At 49.7% G+C, this 19,387-nt stretch overlaps 1 protein-coding gene across 1 annotated transcript in view; it reads right to left on the reverse strand.

Annotated features, from left to right (window-relative positions):
* The window catches only part of SCN5A (sodium voltage-gated channel alpha subunit 5), a 78,185-nt gene that overhangs the window by 13,655 nt on the left and 45,143 nt on the right, over window positions 1-19,387 (reverse strand). The window contains 5 exon segments of the mRNA NM_001002994.1: window positions 2,856-3,029; window positions 10,607-10,761; window positions 11,583-11,703; window positions 14,480-14,635; window positions 15,951-16,388. Coding sequence (NP_001002994.1) covers window positions 2,856-3,029; window positions 10,607-10,761; window positions 11,583-11,703; window positions 14,480-14,635; window positions 15,951-16,388 — 1,044 coding nt within the window.

Genomic DNA, 19,387 nt, shown 5'->3' on the forward strand with positions numbered 1-19,387 from the left:
GGCGTCATCCCTGACTCCTCTCCATCTCTCATACCCTACATCCAACCCTCATACCCTACATCCAACCCAGCAGGATTTCCTGTTGGCTCGGCCTTCAAAATACATCAGAAGTCCAAATATTTCTCACCACTTCCACTGTCACCATCCTGGCCAGGCCACTGTGTACTCTCCCCTGGACTGTGGCCACAGCCTCCTGACTCTTCGGCCTGCCTCCATGTGTGCCCCACCCCCCAACCCCTGTGCTCCTCCAGTAGCAGGAGTCACTTCATGTCACTCTTCTGCTCGGGGTGTCACAATGCCTTCCCACTTCATTCTAAATAAAAGCCTGTGGTTTTCAAAGGCTGTGCCCCCTCTGCCCTTTGAAGCCTGGCCTCATCTCCTGCACCTACCTTCCCCAATCACTGTTCCAGCCACTCTGTTTTCCTTGCAGTTCCTCAAGTATGCCAGGCATGTTCCCACCACAGGACCTTTGCACTGCTCTTCCAACCTCTGTGTGGAAGGTTCTGCGGATGTATGCCTGGCTGACCCCAACTTCCTTCATATTTGCTGCAATGTCATCTCAGTGGATCCCTCCTGGCCAGCCTAGTTAAAGCTGTAATCTATACCTTCCCCTTGCCGGAGTCCTGGCCCTCCTAATTCCCTTTCGTTCTCTGCTTCCTATCCTCCCTGGCACACCTCGCCTTCTAACAGCGTACAATGCTGGCTTATTGAGTACGTTTATTGCTTGCAGTTGCCTTCCTCCATGAGGGCAGGAGTTTTAGTCTCTTTTGTTCTCTGAGATCCCCAGCATCTACAATAGTATAGTATGTACTGGAAAAATAAATGAAGGAATTCATCCTGGAAATACCCTTCTCCAGACCTTGAGGCCCAAAGACCACCCTTACCATGAAGTGAAGGGGGACAGCACGGCCAGCATCAGGAAAGCTGGATTCCAGCATCCACTTCCTTCCCCCTGACCTTGGGCACGGCCCCTGTCTGCTGGGAGCCCGGTTTCCTTCTCCATGGGCTAGCTTTCCAGTTCTGGGATGGAACAGGAAGCGGAACAGGAAGCACTGCCCGGCCTCAGCCCTGAGTTCCTCAAGGTGGCAGGTTGGTGGCCCAGGAGTGTTTGCAAATCTCTCTGCCTTCCCTGAGGGGAGTCACTCAGCAAGCTCAACTTCCCAAGAAGCTGCAGGAATCGCTGGGTGAGGGACCTCAGGGCCCTCCCACAGCCACGGGGCAGGAGGTCTCCCGGGTCCTCTCCTTCCTCTCAGGGAGGCTCTGAGGACTCCAGGCTGTAAAGCAGGTAGACCTCCCTCCCTCCCTCCCTCCCTCTCTGCCACCCTAGTACCCCTCACCCCAACATCAGCATTCTCTCCGTCACTGGGGGTGACAGAAAGAGGCCTGGACCAGAGGCCCAAGGACCCGGATCTGTGTCTCCATGCATGCCCCAGCCCAAGGAGCTTCTCCTGCCATGGCCACTGGTGGACTGGCCTCCCACTCAGGCTGAGCCCCTCCCTGGCCTCTGAGTGGGGTGTGGGGACCAAACAGAGGCCTGAACAGAGGCCTGAGCCTCTTGCACAACCACAGGAAGGACAACCCCTGCTGGTTGGTGGAGCCTGAGGCCAAGCCCAGAAGCCATGGGGTCCCTCTGAAAGCTCTTCCCAGTTTGCAGATGCTGACTCACATTCTGTTCTGCAGGACCCACCACAACCAGATGGTGAGCCCCCACCTGAGTTCCTTCGTCTTTGCCTGTTCCCCCTGCCCTCAGTGAGTGCAGATCCAAGGCTGCTCTGCACTCTGGTCTCATTTTCCTCTCTGGTTCTTCTCCCACTCAACTGCACTCACCCTGCTTGGCACCCAGCAGGGTCCTGGGGCCCCGGGAGCTGTGGGGCAGAGGGCTTCCCCTCTATCTGCCAACTGGGTACTCAGAGAACATGCCACGTCCTGCCCTAGGCCTTCCTTGGGCAGGCAGGGAAGCTGTGCCAGCTGCCCCAGTGTCCACAGCAGCAACCAGTGTTCATGGCTTGCTGCCTTCTCACAGGTGCCTACCCCTCTCTCATCCTCCCCAGGGGTACCTTCTACCTGAGCCTGGAGGGTCCCCCCATTGCCTTCCCAGAATCCCTCACCAACCCTGTCCCCTCTGGCCTTGGGCTCATGTCTCCCCGGTGTAGACAGCCTCCACCATGTGTGGACGCGGAGGCTCTTAACTGGCCTCCTACCTAGTGGACCTGACAGATAATTCACAACACGTGTGCCGAGTGCTGTGATACAGTCTCGCCTGCTCCCTGACTTCTGGCCATCCTGAGGGGATGGTGGGGGTGGCCCGCTCCTGCCCTGGCTCACACTGCTGCCTGGACTGTTCCTCACTCTCCTCTGTAGTGGATCGAGTCTCCGCAGAAGCTTAGGTCTCCCTTGCTCCTCTGTCTCTCAAAATTGGGGTTCTGATGGCCAGACGCAGGTTCCCTTTCTTTCTTTCTTTCTTTCTTTTTTTTAGATTTTATTCATGAGAGACAGAGAGAGGCAGAGACCTAGGCAGAGAGAGAAGCAGGGGAACCTGATGTGCGACTTGATCCCAGGACCCCAGGTTCATGACCTGAGCCAAAGGCAGATGCTCAACCACTGAGCCACCCAGGTGTCCTCAGACCCAGGTTCTTATCCCTCCCAGACTGGGAAACCTTATGGGTGGCCTGGGTCTCTCCTGTGACCCGAGACTGTGGCCTCCTTCCATCTGCTCTGTGGCTTTGCTGAGTGCCTTCACGTCAGCCTGCTGGCTCTCACCTGCCTTGTCATTCTGTCCTTCTGGCCCTCTGCCTCAGCTCCTCCCCACACGGGCAACCGATCTCCCCTGGCCTCTTCCCTCTGGGCCCACTCACATCCACGATGAGGAAGTCCAGCCAGCACCAGGCATTGGTGAAGTACTTCTTAAAGCCGTAGGCCACCCACTTGAGCAGCATCTCCAGCACGAAGATGTAGGTGAACATCTTGTCGGCATACTCGAGCAGAACCTTGATGGTCTTCCGCTCCTCTAGGTAGATGTCCTCGAAGGCCTACAGATCAGGCCGGACAAGGGGGACAGGATGTCCCGACCACTGCCAACTCCACCCCTCGAGAAACTTCATTTCTAACAGCAGCCGCTGCCCAGGAGGGCAGGAGCAGGGGAGGCATGTGGCGGAGGGGCGCCTCGGAAATCACAGAGGACTAGAACATCATGCTCCCCTAGGAGCCTTGTGTTCCACGGGTGGCTCAAGAAAGGATCGCGGTGTGTGGACAACACACAATGTGTAGTGAGAACACTTCTTCCTTCACGAGGAAGAGTGAGGCTCAGTTCTGAGCTAAAACTTGCTGATCTGTGTTAACAAGGAGAGTGTGTGCAGGCTCAGCTCGGGACCTTCTGCTGAAAACCCCATAGAACCCCTCCTTTGGCTGTTTTCATTCCACTGTGCTTTTACTCTCTTTACTTTATGCAGTTCCCTACTTCTCATAGGAAACAAAACTGGTGTCCACCAAGAACAATCATTAAAGGTCTCCTTTTTACAATAAGTTTATGTAAACACACACAAACCAGTGAGAATTGATCTAAAGCAAAATTTTCAATAAATGCTGGTGATAGCAGTTTGTCAATAAGAAGTTTGGCAAAGGCACGACTAGATCTCCTGGGGATCCCAAAGCTCCTGCAACCCTCAGAATCCAGTTGTCCCAGTTCTTAAAATGCTAGAAGGTGCCTTTCTCCACCTCCTCGTATCTGCCTCAACCTGAATTCCTGAGCCAATGGAGGAACTCTGCAGGCTCCCCAGTGCCCTCTTGTAGCTCCTGTCCTGATCTGTACCCGTATCTCTCAAGCCACCTCTCCCCGCCCACCGTGTGCTCGGAGGCTCCCCATCTAGGCAACTGAACACGTCACTGGGGGCCCCAGGGAGTCGCCTCTGCCTGTCACTATGGGCCTCCCTGGCAGCCCGTAGGGCCCATGTGAGCCATGGGGACCCCAGTGGCCAGTACTGTCAGCCTTGGTGTGCACTGCCTAGGCATACATATGGCTAATCCAGTCAGTGTAGACAGCATGGCAGGATGATTCAGGTCCTAAAATGGACTCTTGGAGTTGTTCAAGACAAAAAGTAGGTGTTTTTTTTTTCTGATTATAAAAACGTGTGCTTCCTACAAAAAATTAAATAATAAAGAAATGATAAAAAAGAACAGAACACACCTCCGATTTCATGACATTATAGTAACCACTGCCAACATTTAAGTGGAGATTCTTTTTGACACTGTTTCTGTGTGTGTATGAGTACACAATTCTCTAAGGTATACTAAATAATTTGCTTTTAAATTTCTTTTCCACTAAACAATCTTTTGTGAGTGTTTATCTACTCTACAATGTGAATGCACACAGTAATGTTCTTTTAAAAGGCTGCACGATATTTTATTATTTGCATATACTCTTGTGTATTTAGCCAAAGCACCTATTAACGAACATTTCAGTTGTTTTCAATTTATCACTGGTAGAAACAACACTGCAGTGAACAATGTGTCTGATTATCTGTTCAGGATAAATTTCTAGAATTGGGGTGCCAGGTCAAAGGTGCACTTTGGGTACAGACTGGGTACAGGATCTCCAGCAGGGGACATCCACAGACACTTCCACCATAGTGCATGAAGTTGGCTCTTTCCTCACCACTCCCCCGATGGTGGTGGGGTCTCTCCTCCATCACTTTTCCTAGACTAAGAATGAAAGTTGTATTGTGTTACATTTTAACTTATTTTATTACTAGTAATGCTGACATCATTTCTTTGGATATTTGCAATGTTCCTTTTGCAAATTGTCTGTTCATATTCTTAGTCTAATTTTTTTTTTTAGTTGAGTGCCTGATCTATTCAGCGACATGAACTCTTTGTTTTACATACTCCACCCTAGTTGTGTGCCTTGTAAATCTTGTTTACTGTTCTCATGGACAGATGAGTGGATAAAGAAGATGTGGTATGTATATATAATGGAATACTACCCAGCCATCAAAAAGAATGAAACCTTGCCATTTGCAATGATGTGGATAGAGCTCAAGGGTATTATGCTAAGTGAGATCAGTCAGTCAAATGAAGACAAATACTATATGATTTCACTTACTTGTGGAATTTAAGAAACAAAACAGATGAACATGTAGAGAAAAAAAAGAGAGGCGAACCAGAAAAGATTCTTAACTATAAAGAACTGAAGGTTGCTGAAGGGAGGTGGGTGTGGGGATGGGCCAAATAGGTGATGGATATTAATAAGGGCACTTGTGTTGACCACTGGGTGTTCTATGTAAGTGATGAATCACTAAATTCTACTCCTGAAACTAATATTACACTGTATGTTAAATAACTGGAATTTAAATAAAAGCTTGGAAAAGAAAAAAATTAAATAAATTCAACCTATAAAAATAATTTTTAATTTTGTTTACCATACTTTAGTTCCACACTTTATTTTCATTTATTATTATATCATTTAATGTAATTATATCATTTATTATCATTTTCATTTAGTAGAACCTTCAGTGTCACATTAAGAAAGCCCCTACCTAGTCTAAGGCTGGTGGAAAATATGACACTTCTTCTCTTCTTTTACTTTCTTTTGAACTTTCTGGCTTCATATTTTACATTACAATTTTAAAAATCCAATATATGTTGGTAAAGAGCAAATATCTATTTTAATATGTTTTTCAGAGTGCTTGTCACTGTTACTTTATTAAAGAACCCACTTCAAATCCGTAGATTAGAAGTCAATTTTATCACATAAACTACATTTCTATACTTGTTTAAATCTACTGAACCTCTCTGTGTGCTTTTACTTCTTGCTGTCTATTCCTGAATTAGTATCATACGAATTTTCCTGGCCATTTTTAGTAATTTTCAAAATAAAATTTAGTAATTTTTGTCAAATTCCCTTTAAAAATGTTGCAAATCTATTGTTATTATGTTGAATTTATTAACTGCATTAGGATCTAATCTGGAGTCTTCCTACCCAAGACCAGAGTATACTTATAGTATATTTTTTGATTGGTCTTCTTTTATACTGCCTAGCAAAGTTTTAGAGTTTTCTTCATGTACCTTTTATTTCCAGTTATTTTATGCTTACAATGTCTGGCAAATAAGGACAATTCCAGAAACGTTACTTATGACTAAATGGTTTCTGTTGGTATAAAACAACCACAGCAACAATTCTTTCGGTATTTATTTTATAACTGGCTACATAATATTTTTAATAGGTTTAAAAATTTTTGTAGCAATTATTATCTACCATTAATGCTATAGTTCTCTTTATTTCTATTATTTTAACTGATTTTATACTTCACTCTATTAACTTCAGTTCTTCTATTTTCCAGTTTTTATTTTGTATCTTCACTTTTCTTGATTAATTGCACTGGCCAGTACTTAAAGATTATTATTCAATAATGGAACAACAGCTAAAAAGTAGTGAAATTATCCTTTTCTTACTCCTGACTTTTATATAAATGTTTCAAGTGTTTTACTACTAATGATGATAATAGAAATTAATTTGAGAATATATTTTTCACCAAATTAAGGAAATGTATTTTATTTCTATTCTTACTAGAGTTTTAGAAATCAGGCATTCATTGAGATAACTATATGGTTTTTCATCGCTGTTCTAGTCATATAAATAGATTTCCTAGTATGGCATCATTCTACCATTTTAGAACAGACCTGGTTATGACTTATTCAATTTTTAAAATATATTGCTTGTTCATATTTGCACGTATTTCAGGATTTTTGTGACACTATTAATAAGAATGGAGTATTAAATGTTTTATTTATTTATTCATGAGAGTCACACAGAGAGAGGCAGAACATAGGCAGAGGGAGAAGCAAGCTCCCCTCAGGGAGCCTGATGACGGACTCGATCCCAGGACCCTGGGATCATGCCCGGAGCCAAAGGCAGACACTCAACCACTGAGCCACCCAGGCATCCCAAGAATGGAGTATTAAAACTGATCTATGGTTTTCCTGTTGATATACTTGAGGTTTTAAAAATCAGCATTATTTAGCTTGCATAAAAAGGATGTGTAGACTTTCCATCTTTCTTCATACATTAGAACATTTAAACAGGATTGCAATTATTTTCTTGTTTGAGAATGCAAAAGAACCCACCCTTGGAGATGTGAGAGATTAGCTAATCTAATTAGCTACTGATTTATCTATTTTACTGTTAATTTTTCAAGGAATCAGCTTTGGAATTTCATATCAGTTTTATTATTTATTTTCTAATTGATTGATCTGTTTTTAAATTTTATTTTTTCCTTGTCTTTAAGATTATTTTGTTGTTATATTTATAATTTCTTGAGTTAACTAATTAATTTACATTCTTTTTAGTTAATAATAAAAGTGTTTAAGTCTATGATTTTTTTTTTTTTTAAGTAGGCTCCATGTCCAGTGTGGGTCCTAATGCGGGGCTTGAATTCATGACCCTGAAATCAAGAGTTGGGCAGAGATCAAGAGTGAAAAGCTTAACTGACTGAGCCACCCAGGCACCCCTATGTATTTTCCTCTTATTTCAGCTGTGGCTGCATCCTATAAGCAGTACTCTCGATATTATTATTTTCTAGTTTTTTTTTTAATCCCTCCAGCCAGTTTTTTTTCTCTACCTCTAATTTTCTTTTCTTATTTTTCTAGATCTCAGGTGGATAGAATTGGTTGAATCATAATCTTTGATTTACAACACACGATCATCTTTGGTCCATGAGTAGCCTTTGGATTTTATTTATTTGCTTACTTTTTAATATAATGAACACCCATGAACCTACCACCAAACTATTTTGTTTGATCCAGAGTTTAAGAATTACTTTTACACTTCTAAGGATTGTTTTTTAATCTTTCTATTTTTGTTATATCTAACAGTTCCTTATCTATAAAATACACTTAATAATAGTACTTAATTAAGTACTCAGTACAACTCAACACAATAGTTATTGTGAGACTCAAATGAATTAATCTTTGTAAAATGGTTACAACAGGGTCTGGCACATGGTGGGTGCTATTTTAAATGTTACTGCTTTCATTATTATTAGGCTAGATCAAATTTGTTAACTATATACATACTTTTAGATCTCTCATTGTCTTCTTTTTTTAAAAGATTTTATTTATTTATTTATTTGACAGAGAGAGAGAGCACAAGCAGGGGGAGTGGCAGCCAGAGGGAGAGGGGGAAGCAGACTCCCCCTCAGAGCAGGGAGCTAGATGTGGGACTTGATCCTAGGGCCCTGGGATCATGACTGGAGCAGAAGGCAGACCCTTAACCGACTGAGCCACCCAGCTGCCCTTTTGTTGTCTTTATCTATGTGCTTTGTCAAGAACTAATAGAAGCGTGGTAAAATCTCCCTGTACTATTGCACTGTTGCCACTTTTTTTCTTGTTTTCTTTTGGTTTTTGTTTGATATAAGTGCTATGCAATCCCAAGCAAAAATATAATAGTTTTATTTTTATTATGGCTTAGACCCACCTTATTTTATCTTGAGCTTCTTATGCTGAATTCAACCTTGTTTAATGTTAACAAACAAAAACACTTTGATTTTGGGGATCCCTGGGTGGCTCAGTGGTTTAGCACCCGCCTTCAGCCCAGGTCATTATCCTGGAGTCCCGGGATCGAGTCCCACATCAGGCTCCCTGCATGGAGCCTACTTCTCCCTTTGCCTGTGTCTCTGCCTCTCTCTCTCTCTGTCTCTCATGAATAAATAAATAAAATCTTAAAAAAAAAGAACACTGATTTTTGTTGTCATTGTTTGCACTTGCCTGATATATCTTATCATTTTACTTTTAATATTTCTGAGGGACACTGTCTTGGTTTGTCATTTAAGAGCACAAAGGTGAAGTTTAAAAAAAAAATCCATCCAGAGTCCTTTCCTTTGAAAATATGAATTTTATCCAGTTACCATTATTATTAAAACACATGTTAGCTTTTGCCTCTGCCATATTATTTTCTGTTTCCTGGTTTAATGTTTCCTTGTTCCTTCTTTTTTCTCTTCTCTTTTGCTGTAAGAGCTCTGTTTTCTTTAAAAGAAAATCCCCTTCAACGATTTGGAAGGGATATATAGTTTGCTTTCTGTTAAACAAGTTTATAACTTTAAATAACACATTCAGACTTCTTTTTCTCAATATATCATCGACGTGGTTTTTTTTAAAACCGTGCTTGGCTGTCTACCCTGATTAGATTCACCATTTGCTTGCCAAAACTCCTCCTCACTTATGCCAGGCTGAGTTTTTCCTCCACAGCTCAGACTACATGGCTCTGGCTGCCCTTGTTTGTGGCTGTTTAAAAACAAAACTCGTTAACATATTGTCAAATCATCCTTCTCTGAAGCCTACAGAGATTTGGCTCTTGCTGCCAATGGTAAAACAGCATGCAGCCTGCAAGTCATGGCTCCAGGCCCACTCTGGAACAGAGGAGGGCAGTACAGGATGGGGTGGGAGGCCCAGAGATCTAGGAGTGACAATCATGGTGCCTCCCCATGGCCTGCCCCCCAGGAGGCAGCACATAGCCTTGGGTCAAAGTGCCCTTCTCTCTTGCTCCATAGTTCAAAGGATTCCCTGGTAGTTGTTCAAACATGGGGTTCTCACCTCCTCAACAATGTTAAGTGCTTGCTTCCCCAGGTCAGGAAAATTGTGATCTCTCCTGGCTTCTTGGCTACCCATCTCCCTGTTCACCAGCATCTTCTAGAACCCTCTCCAGGGCTGTCCCATCTCTTCCTAAGAGGACTCTTGAGAGATCAGAAGAGGGTGCTTGGGAGCCACATGGGGCATTCCTGGAGGGCCTCCCTGTTCCTCCTGGTCTCAGGAAACCTCTTTGTCTTCCATAGTTTAGCTTCACCTGCTATCTCCAGGGAGTCTTCCCGATTGCTTTGGTTCCCCTGACCTGCTGGTCATTTGCTCCACTCCTATTCAGTTTTCTCTCCTGACCTGATCTCTATCTCAAAACTATGGAATCTGATTTCAACTAGACTCTGAGTTGCTGAGGCTGAGGCTGGGGTCTCCTCCTCCTGTTGCTCCTCATGGCTCACAGGACTAGATACAAGGCGAACTGAGGAAAGATCTATTGACCAAATGGAAGGTCAAGACAAAGGACCTGATGCCTGGGTTTAAATGCCACATCTGCTGCTTGTGAGTGGTGGGACCTTAGGCAGGTTACCTCATGTTTCCACAAAGGGCCATTGTTGGGATCAAATGTGACAATGTGTGAACTACATAGCATGGCCTCTAGCCCTGGAACACCAGAAAAAGTGGAGCTACCAGTGCAATCTCAGCCAGCATTGGTAACTGCATTGAAATGGCCTAATGGAGCTATGTGCAGGTGGGTGTGTCACCAGAGCATGGGGGCAGAAGGCTGGTGACTTGCGACCTATGCCAGCTGTACACTGTGAATGTGAAATCATTCCCCTTTGGTGGAACACAGGGGCCTGCCCGATGACCTCTGTATGTGTGTGGTGTTGTCATTTTGTGAGCTGACTCCTGTTCTGGGGGCCAGGGGAAGCACATCTTCAGCAGAGGCTCTGCCCCAGTTTCTGGCCTGGCTCTCCAGCTGGAGACTTCCGTTCCCTGCCCTCCCCCCTTCTCCATCCCTCTCCCTGCATCCCCAGGAGGATACCAGTGCTCCACTGCTGAGCAGGATCATGAAGATGATGAACGTCTCAAACCAGCTGTGCTCCACGATGCGGTAGCAGGTCTTGCGCAGTCGCCACCAGACCTTCCCTGGGGCCTGTGTGGTATCCACGGCGCAGCAAGGACAGCGCCGGACACAGCCTGTCGGGGAAGGGAGGTGGGGTCAGGCCCAGGTCAGGGCCTGCATATGACTACATCTGATCGCAAAATGTTGGATGGTGGAAGGGGTGACTGAGAAAGCAGTTATGAACAGGGTGACATGGTGGGCAGGCGTGGTGGGACAGTGGGGAACACCATGGTGCTGTCCTCAGGGACCCACGTCCAGCAGGAACTCCATGGAAAAGCCAGACGGACTAGGCACCCAGGGCAAAGGGCCTGGGAGATCTGAGCAGAGGGAAGGCTGGGGCTGGGATGGGCTCCAGTTTCTCCTCTGCTCATCTGGGAAACTCTCCCCCTGGGGGAATATTCTAGAACCCCTGGGGTACTCTGTTTCTGGGTCTTCTCCATGTTTGCAGTTTTTAAGCCTTGAGAATGGCAACCCCCTCACTGGTAGCCATGTGGAGGGCAAACTCTCATTTTACCCCCAGCTGCCTTCTGAATATACCACCGATTCATAAAAGCTACAGATACTGATGACCAACATGGTCACATGTCACACCCATGAGCATTTACAGAAAAGGCTAGGCTCTGTGCCAGGGGCACAGATGAAGAGGATGAAGTCCCTGCTGCTGAGGGGGGCATCACTCTACCAATGTGGGGTCATGGGTCTTCAGTACAGCTGACCCACAGCCACCCAGATTGGCACTCCACAGGCAGGCTTGTCATTAGGTCCTGGGTGGAAGGAGGGGCCCCAGGGTCACAAGGAATGGGGAGGGATGCAAGTATTGGGGTCAGAGTGGGGTCCAATATGGCCTTGGGCCCCAAGGAGCTGCTGGGTCTTCTGCCCCTCTGGGGCTGTGTACCTTCAGTGAAGCAGTCCTCTGGATCCTTGACATCCTCACCCAGGTCAGGGATCTGCTCCAGGAGGTCTGCTGTGTTGGTCATGTCTGCCGTGCTCCCCTCCGAGTAACTGTCCTCGGGAGCCTGTGGACAGGGCCGTGGGGTGGGGTGGGTGAGGGCCATGTGGAAGCTTGCAGCCTTCAGCCCAGAGTCTGGGGCAGTCAGGGGCTCCCTGAGGGGAGGTGCTCAGACTACTTTCCATTGCATAACCTGGAAATCTGAGCCCAGTGTGGGTGGGCGGGAACCTGCCCTGGGGTTGAACTGAGGCTGGACCTCAGGGGCTCCTGAGTCTGTGGTTCTGGTCTGCTGGAGTCTAGGATGGGGTACAGCGGGGATGGGGAATGCATCCAACTGAGAACAGACAGACTTGGGCAGCAACATGGACTCACACTTGGAAAGGACTCACGGTGGTAGCTTGGCGCACACGGAGGAGACAGGCATGCCACACCCAGAACAGAATCAACCAGGACCACAGGCACATACAGGTGTGAGGTCAGACGTGCAGAGCACAGGCCAGCAACCCAGCCTACACTTCTCACCCAACTCATGAATGCTGGTGTGATGGCAGAGTCTGCAGTAAAAGCAAGAAGGTATCGGAGACTTCTCTGCCTGGCCACACAGGGTTCTCGAACCCTGACCTTGCATAATCTGATTCTAGAGAGGCATGTGCATACGGTATGCCCTTGTGAGTGTCTATGTCTGTCAGGTGTGGGTGACAGCATCGGCGGGGGTGCAGCAGTGCTCACTGTGGGTGCTTTGTCCCGTTCCTCCTGTTATGCCATTGCACTGTGAACGCAGGCTGCTGAGCTGGCCCCTTCTCCAGAACAGTCTATAGCCGGGGAGTGGCTGTCCCTGGTAATGGCTTGGGGGTTACAACCCAAGCCAGGGGTGACTGACACCCAGTGTTGCACTGACATGGGAAGACACAAGGCCAGCCTCTTGCCTCGGGGTGGGGCAATGCCATGTGGAGCTCATGCTCCAGGGCTCCCCACTGGACCAGGCTGAAACCCGAATTCGGTACCTGGCCTTCCGAAGCTTCTTTGTCGGCCTCATCCTGCTTCTCCCACCTCCCTATCAGCTTCTCCAAGGGCACTCCCTCCGTAAGTCATTTGCACAGGCAGCCTGTCTTAGGCTCTGTTTCTAGGAGCCCACTCTGCAGACGGGCAAGGCAGGGGCTTCTGAGAAGGAAGGGGAGGCTTCAGTGGTCTTGGATCCCGTCCATGCCACCAGCTAAGTGGGGATGCCCGTGTCGCTCTGTCTCAGGCTCCACTTGGAGATGAGCTGGTTTGAGTCCCCGGGCCTGCCTCTGCTCCTGAAGCTGTCTTCTTTTCCCTTCCTTCCATGACTCACTCTGCTGTTATCTAAAAGTCCCCTTTAGTTTTGGTGTTTGTGATGGGGAAGGGCTGGACGCTGTGGGGAGAGTTGAGGGGGCTCCCGGGTATAGGATAGAGCCTTAGACCTTTCGGGGTCCCTGTGGCTTTGAAGCCTTCATCCTTCTGCCCACAGCTTCACTGGGCAGCTGAGCTGGAAAAGGGATGAGCCAGAGGAGGTCTCTGTGCTTTTCAGACACTGGAGCTGCATAAAGTACCCAGCGCAGCGGGTGGGAGGTAAGTTCTCAGGATCCCGCTGCAGGTGAGAGGAGGGGTCTTTTTCTCAGGAGAATTCAGCCCATCTCTCTCTCCCTTTGATGGGTCCCACCACGAACAGATTTGAGGAGAGGAAGAAGTTTCATCATGCCAGTACGAAAGCCCCTTCTCTCTGTGATCTGTGCCCCTCCTGCATCTTCCTGTTCCCATGTGCCTTTGTGTGCCAGACCCTCCAGCAGAGAGGTGTGAGCTGCCCCGTTGGGATGAAGACTCCAGCAGACGCTCATGCTCCAAAGCTGATCATGATCCCAAAGCCTCCCATAAGCCCCTCCATGAAAGGGACAAGGCAGCACGTGCAACGTTCCGTTGGAGGGAGCCACAACCGCGGGACCGAGGACCACGGACACTGTCTCTGAACACTTGACCTCACCTTCCACAGTGCTTGGTGTGAGCGGGGATGGGTGTGCAGGGTGGGGGCCTGGTAAACACACCACAGTCCTTTATTCAGGGGTTGTGGACACAAATGCTTATGGGGTGGAATGCTTGTAGGTAGTGGAATGAAGTTAGGCAAGTGGGGTCTGGGGCAAACCAGAGAGCTCCAGCTCATCCGTCAAGGAGGCGGTTATCACTTGTCTCCAGCAGGGTGGCTCTTCTTCCAATGTTTTTTCATTTTTTTCCACTTTTTTCTACATTTCAGAAATGCAGATTTGTTTTTACTTTGGCTTTTTGGTTTTTTGGTTTTTGTTTTCGTCTTTTTATATAAAAGCTACTGGGTTTTAAATGTTGGTAGTAAATTGAAATTAAAACCCTTCTGTGGCCAGAACAAAACTCTACACTAGGCCTTCTGTTTGCAGCCTCTGCTTTAGTCAAGGAGAGAAGCAGCTGGTCGCCAGTGTGCCAGGAACTTGTTCTCAGCAACCCCCCGAAAGTCCCCTGGGATGGGGTAATTCACAGGACAAACATTTGCCAAAGAGGACCAAAGCACGGGGACTGAGTGAGGTGGGGTGAACACATGAAGGTGTAGGGTTAGTCCTGCATCAGGTGTCTGAGCTGGCTGCTTCCAGAATTTCCCAGAAGCTCTGGGCCCCACCCCATCCCTCCCCTGCCAGGACAGGGCTGCCCATGCTCCCCTCTGCCAATGGGTCTCCCACACTGCGTGTGACAGTGGCTACAGCTCCCCCAGCAGGTGCAGGTGTAAGCCAGGACCTCTCATGGCCTGGCTCCAGTCCAAGTGGCAGCGCCATGCCGGCTTCAGGAACAAAGATGTGGGTTACCTCACTGCACCCTGGGGCCGGGGGCTCCACCTTCCGCTGCTGCCGCCAGTCTGCCTGAGCCACACTGGCCTCGGAGGAGGCAGTCTCTGACACCTGGCTCCAGGCCCCCCGCTCTGGGACGGCCTCTGGGCTGCCGGAAACAGGCTGGGATTCCTGCTGAAGAGACCCCAGCCCATGAGTGACCCAGCCAGAGTGTTTCCAGGGTCCCCCATATGCAACTGGAACATGGTCTCCTGCCCTCTTCATGGGGCCTCATGTCACTGAAGATCTCTCCCTCAAGGGCCCGGAGTGGGCAGCTGGGAGGCTTCCAGAAGATCCAGGCAGACAGCTCTGGGTCAACCTGGCTTCAATCTCCCCCTCCTCCCACTCCCTGGAAGGGTGCAGCTGGGCTGCAATGCCCACTGTCCAAATGCTGGCAACTCCACTCAGGAGTGACATACCGACATCCCCATGAGCTCCCATGGCTTGCCACGTGTATCCCCCCTCCCCACCCACATACACACACACACACACACACACACACACACAGGCCCCAGGGAGCCAGAGTCAACAGGCTCAGGAGAAAGAAAGGGGATGAAAAGGGAGCATCCTAGAGATAATTGGTAGCTGTGGTCATGGCAATGCCAGTCCTCCCCTCCCCCAACATACACCATCACTGTCCCACAGCCTGACTCAAGGGGTGGGTGGAAGCTGGCCTCTGGGACCACCAGGAGGCACAGAGATGTGGAAGCAAGCCTGGAACCTCAGTTCTAATTCCACACACGGGCGGGGGCGCGGGGGGCGGCAGTTGCTCTTCACAGCAAACCTGCCCAGTACACGGCCCAGAGGAAGTAGCCAGGACGGGCCCAACCACACAGAGAACCACTCACTGTTTGACCTAAAGACCTAAGGAGGAGCCATTTGAGCCTGGCTCGGGCCACAGGAAAACAGAGGGGGTGGGGGGGGGGCACTGTCTCTTTTGTCCAGACTCTGGTCCTAAGTGTTAAAAATAACAGGTTGGGAGATAAGATAGTGCTGTCTCTGACACCTGCCATCTTAGGGATGCTTATTTTTAAATCTCAGAGTTAGCCCTGGGCCTGGGAGGAGGGGAAAGGGCAGTCAGGAGGTCAGGAGACTGCACTCTTCCCTCACCAAGACATTCCACCTTGTTAGTCCTGGAGGGGGACAATGGTGGGCGGGGACCAGGAGTGCTGGCTCTGTCATAGGGGTGTAGGGCACTTCTAGCAAGTTTCTCTCTTGCCACACCTAGTTCCCCTTTCTGTACAATTAGCTGCTCGTGGCTGGCATCAGATCAATGATGGACAATAGTCCATTCCGAGGTCCTCTCTGGGTCAGGTTGGGAAAACAGGGTTGGCACCCCTCAGTGAGGCTGCCTCTACCTCCACCCTACTCCTGGAGCAGTCTGGCAGGGGCTGGGACCCCTGGAGAGCACAGCCCCGGGCCCTGCATATATGCGTTGGGGGGCACTCACCTGCTTGCTGGACTCTTCCTCTGTGCCCAGGCTATTCTCTTCATCCTCCTCTTGGTCGTCCGTGTCTGACTCAGCCATGGCAATGGGCACACACACAGGTTCTGTATCCCCAGGGGTGCCCTGGCCTGGCTGCTTGTCTTCCTCAAATCGTGTCTCCTTACGGGCAGGAGGCACCTTCTGTGACTCCGGGGGTGGTGGGGAGCTGGATGTGGCCATGCAGCCGGGCAGCTGGCCATGGGCAGCGAGGGCCGTAGGCTTTGGAGGCCGCTGTAGGAGTCCACAGCAGAAGTCCCAGGTGGTCCGCTTGAGGAAGCGCAGGCCACGCTGGATGCGTGCCAGGGCCAGCTGGAGGTTGTTCATCTCTCCGTCGTCGTCAGGGGCTGTGAGGTTGTCTGCACTGAAGGAGCTGAGCAGCAAAGCCAGGAAGAGGTTCAAGACCTGTGGAGGCAATGGATCAGGCTTGTCAGGCAACTGAGTCCCGGGGACCTTAAGGATCGGTGATGGCCAACAGCTCTAGGGTCAAACCACTGGGCCCTCGTCCTAAATCTTAATTCTCTTGAATCTAGTGCATTTGGCTATAAAACAAAAGATAATAAATTCTCATCCCTTTACCCAAGTGCTCAGATACAGTTTGGGTTGAGGGCATTTGGCCGCATGGCCCCAGATCCCTTGGGTCTTGGCCCAGGGTCCATGGGAGAACCATGGGTTCATCCAGTGATGAAGCCTGCAGATGGGCTCTTGCTGCCTTAGGAGTAGTGGAGGACAGTGGGCTGCTCCCCAGGAAGTGGGATCCAATCTGGGATCACCAGGGACAAAACAGAACCCCACCCAGAAACAATCCAGAGCTCCTGGGGGCTTTCCTGGGAAAGGGCCTTTACATCTGTTGGTGAAGGAGGGGGTAGTGGTGGGTCTCTGAGCTGGCTCAGTACTTGGACATCAAGGGCTCCTGCTGTGGAGTACACTCTACCTGTGTTCCCAGGTGCGACTATGCTTTCCAGGTGAGGGACATGGAGGACAGAGCCGGGAAGGGGCAATGGCAGGAGAAGAAAGGCACAGGCATCTGGGACTGTAACTACAAGGTCAGGACACAGAGAGGTGGCTGGCTAGGTGGTGACGGGTGCTTGGATGGGTGCTAGGTACGGGACCAGACACTGGGGATGGGGTGGAGGCACTTACGGCTGGAGCTGGGGGAGGGGCTGAGGTTGTGGGGTGCCAGAGGGACAGTACTTCACTCAGGTGACTTATCAGGGCTAAGGACTGAAGACTCCCTTAAGTGAGGTGTGCAAAACCCATCTCTCTTGGCATGGTTCTGGACGCCTCCACCCCTGTGTTGTTAAACCATCCTGCCAGTGTAAAACTTTAGCTTTTGTGAATAAAGAGACCTTCAGCTGAATGACAGAAGGGTGGCCTTGTGTTCATTTCCCAGTCTCAGGGAGGGCAAATGGAAGTGACGGTGGGCTTGTTCCCACACATGGGTCAGACTGGCTCCTGAGGCTGACAGGCCAGAGACACCGCCTCCCCACCTTGGGCTTTATGTCTTCTCCCAGACACCCCCAAAAGAAGGTTCCCTTGAATGGGGGACCTTTACGGCAGGGAGGTATGTGAAGGTGGGTGTGTGGTTCTCTAGGCCCCTCTTCGGCTTGTCACAAGCCCCTAAGACACGCTTCATGCCTGTCAAGGACCTAGGGACGAGAATTCTGAAGGAAGCAGTGGCGAGGCTGGAGCGCCAAGAGTCAGAAACACGCCTTTGCTTTAAGAAGCAATGCACATTCACAAGGACAGAATGGCAGGTAAAGAAGCAGGGGCTGGCATTCCAAACGGGGAGACGATCACATTTGACACCCGGCAGCCTTTTTAATGTCATCCCTGGGGGGTAGGGCACTTGATGTGATTCAGGGCTGCTGTCTACACTGACCTCTGGTGCGGTTCCTGGACTGCCTCCACTCCCAGCTGCCTACCCTGAATCCTCTGCCCTCACCCGTGCCTCACCTCCAGGTATCTAGGGCCCAGGCTAGAGGAGGTGGGTGTCTGGGCAGCCCCAACCACCCCCACAAGAATGCCAGGTCCTCCCTTGTTGCTGCTTCTGAGGTTTGGCTTCTTCCAGTGCTTTCCCCGTCAATCATGCTGCTGCTCCCCAGCCCCTGCCTGATCATGACTTCCCATTTCAATGGCAATCTTGCTTCCACCCACGCCCGGCAGCAGCCCAATTCCTGAGGCGACCAGGGAGGGGGCTGCGTGGGCTGCGTTAGCTTCCCTCCTCCAGCAGCCTCTAATCTTCTCATCCCCAAGCAGATCCGCTAGGAAATCGCAGGGCTGTGTGCATGAGGGCAGCGGGCCTGGCCCTGGGCTGAGAGCCTGGTGCACTCGCATCCTCTTTAGAATACATAGTCTGGTGGCTCCCGGAGCTGGCCCAGGGCTGAGGAGGCTCCATCCTGAGGGGCGGTCAGTTGGAGGATTGCAGGGGGATGCAGCCCAAGAACTGGGTTCTACTGGCACCATGCACCGATGCCCTATCCCCTCTCGGGGCTCCACCAGTGGGGCTGGAGGGGGCTTGACCCCAACTTGGTCGGGGGCCACCCTTGCATGGTTAAGGCACACTGGAGGAGAAGCAGGCAGGTTTGCAGAAGGGCTCTGTCTGGAACCTGCAGCCCACAGTACTTAAGCCACCCACAAACCCTCTCTGAGCTGATGTGAGTCTACAGTGCCCACAGCAGCGAGAGTCAGATTATGCAGGTGTGATGTCTGAGCACATGTGGACCACCTGTGTGCTCAGGCAGGTAGCTCCCTGTCCACGTGGACACTGACTCCTTCCTGAACCACCCATTTGCCGCAACCTTGCCTCTTCCCATAGTTCCTTCTCTGGCATTTGGCTTTTTGATCTCTCTCAACTCCAGAATTCCTCACATTATTAAGATACAAGGCAAAAGGCACCTCTAGGACACAGGTGGCCAGGGAAGCAAGGGTAGCTCATGACAGGGTAGCGGGACTCCCACCATAGTGAGCCAGGGTGACATACAAGCCTCTGTGGGCCCTGCCTTACCTGGACCACTTGTTGCACCTATGCGGTGCTCCTGTTGTTCCTTCCCACTCTAGCATCACAAAACCCTCCTCTAGGAAGCCTTCCTTGATTTCCCTTGTTGAAGGGGACTCCACCCACGGGCTCCTCCTTAATGCCTCTGATCATTCAAACCAGCTTGAGAGTTATCTCAGGCCTGTTTGAACTCCCCATCTCCCCACTCTCCCACTGGTGAGCAATGTGAGGGCCATGTTCACCTCTGTATGCCCAGCAGCATCTGCCACAGTATATTGCATGCAACAGGGGCTCAGTAAATGCCTGTTAAGCTGAATTGAAAAACCATGTGATAGATCATTGACAGTAAATGACTAATAAAATAGCTGGCAGATGAGTAAATAAGTTAATGAATATAAAATGAGTA

The sequence above is a fragment of the Canis lupus genome, chromosome 23 (genome assembly GCF_011100685.1).
Source record: "Canis lupus familiaris isolate Mischka breed German Shepherd chromosome 23, alternate assembly UU_Cfam_GSD_1.0, whole genome shotgun sequence".
Classification (NCBI taxonomy): Eukaryota; Metazoa; Chordata; class Mammalia; order Carnivora; family Canidae; genus Canis; species Canis lupus.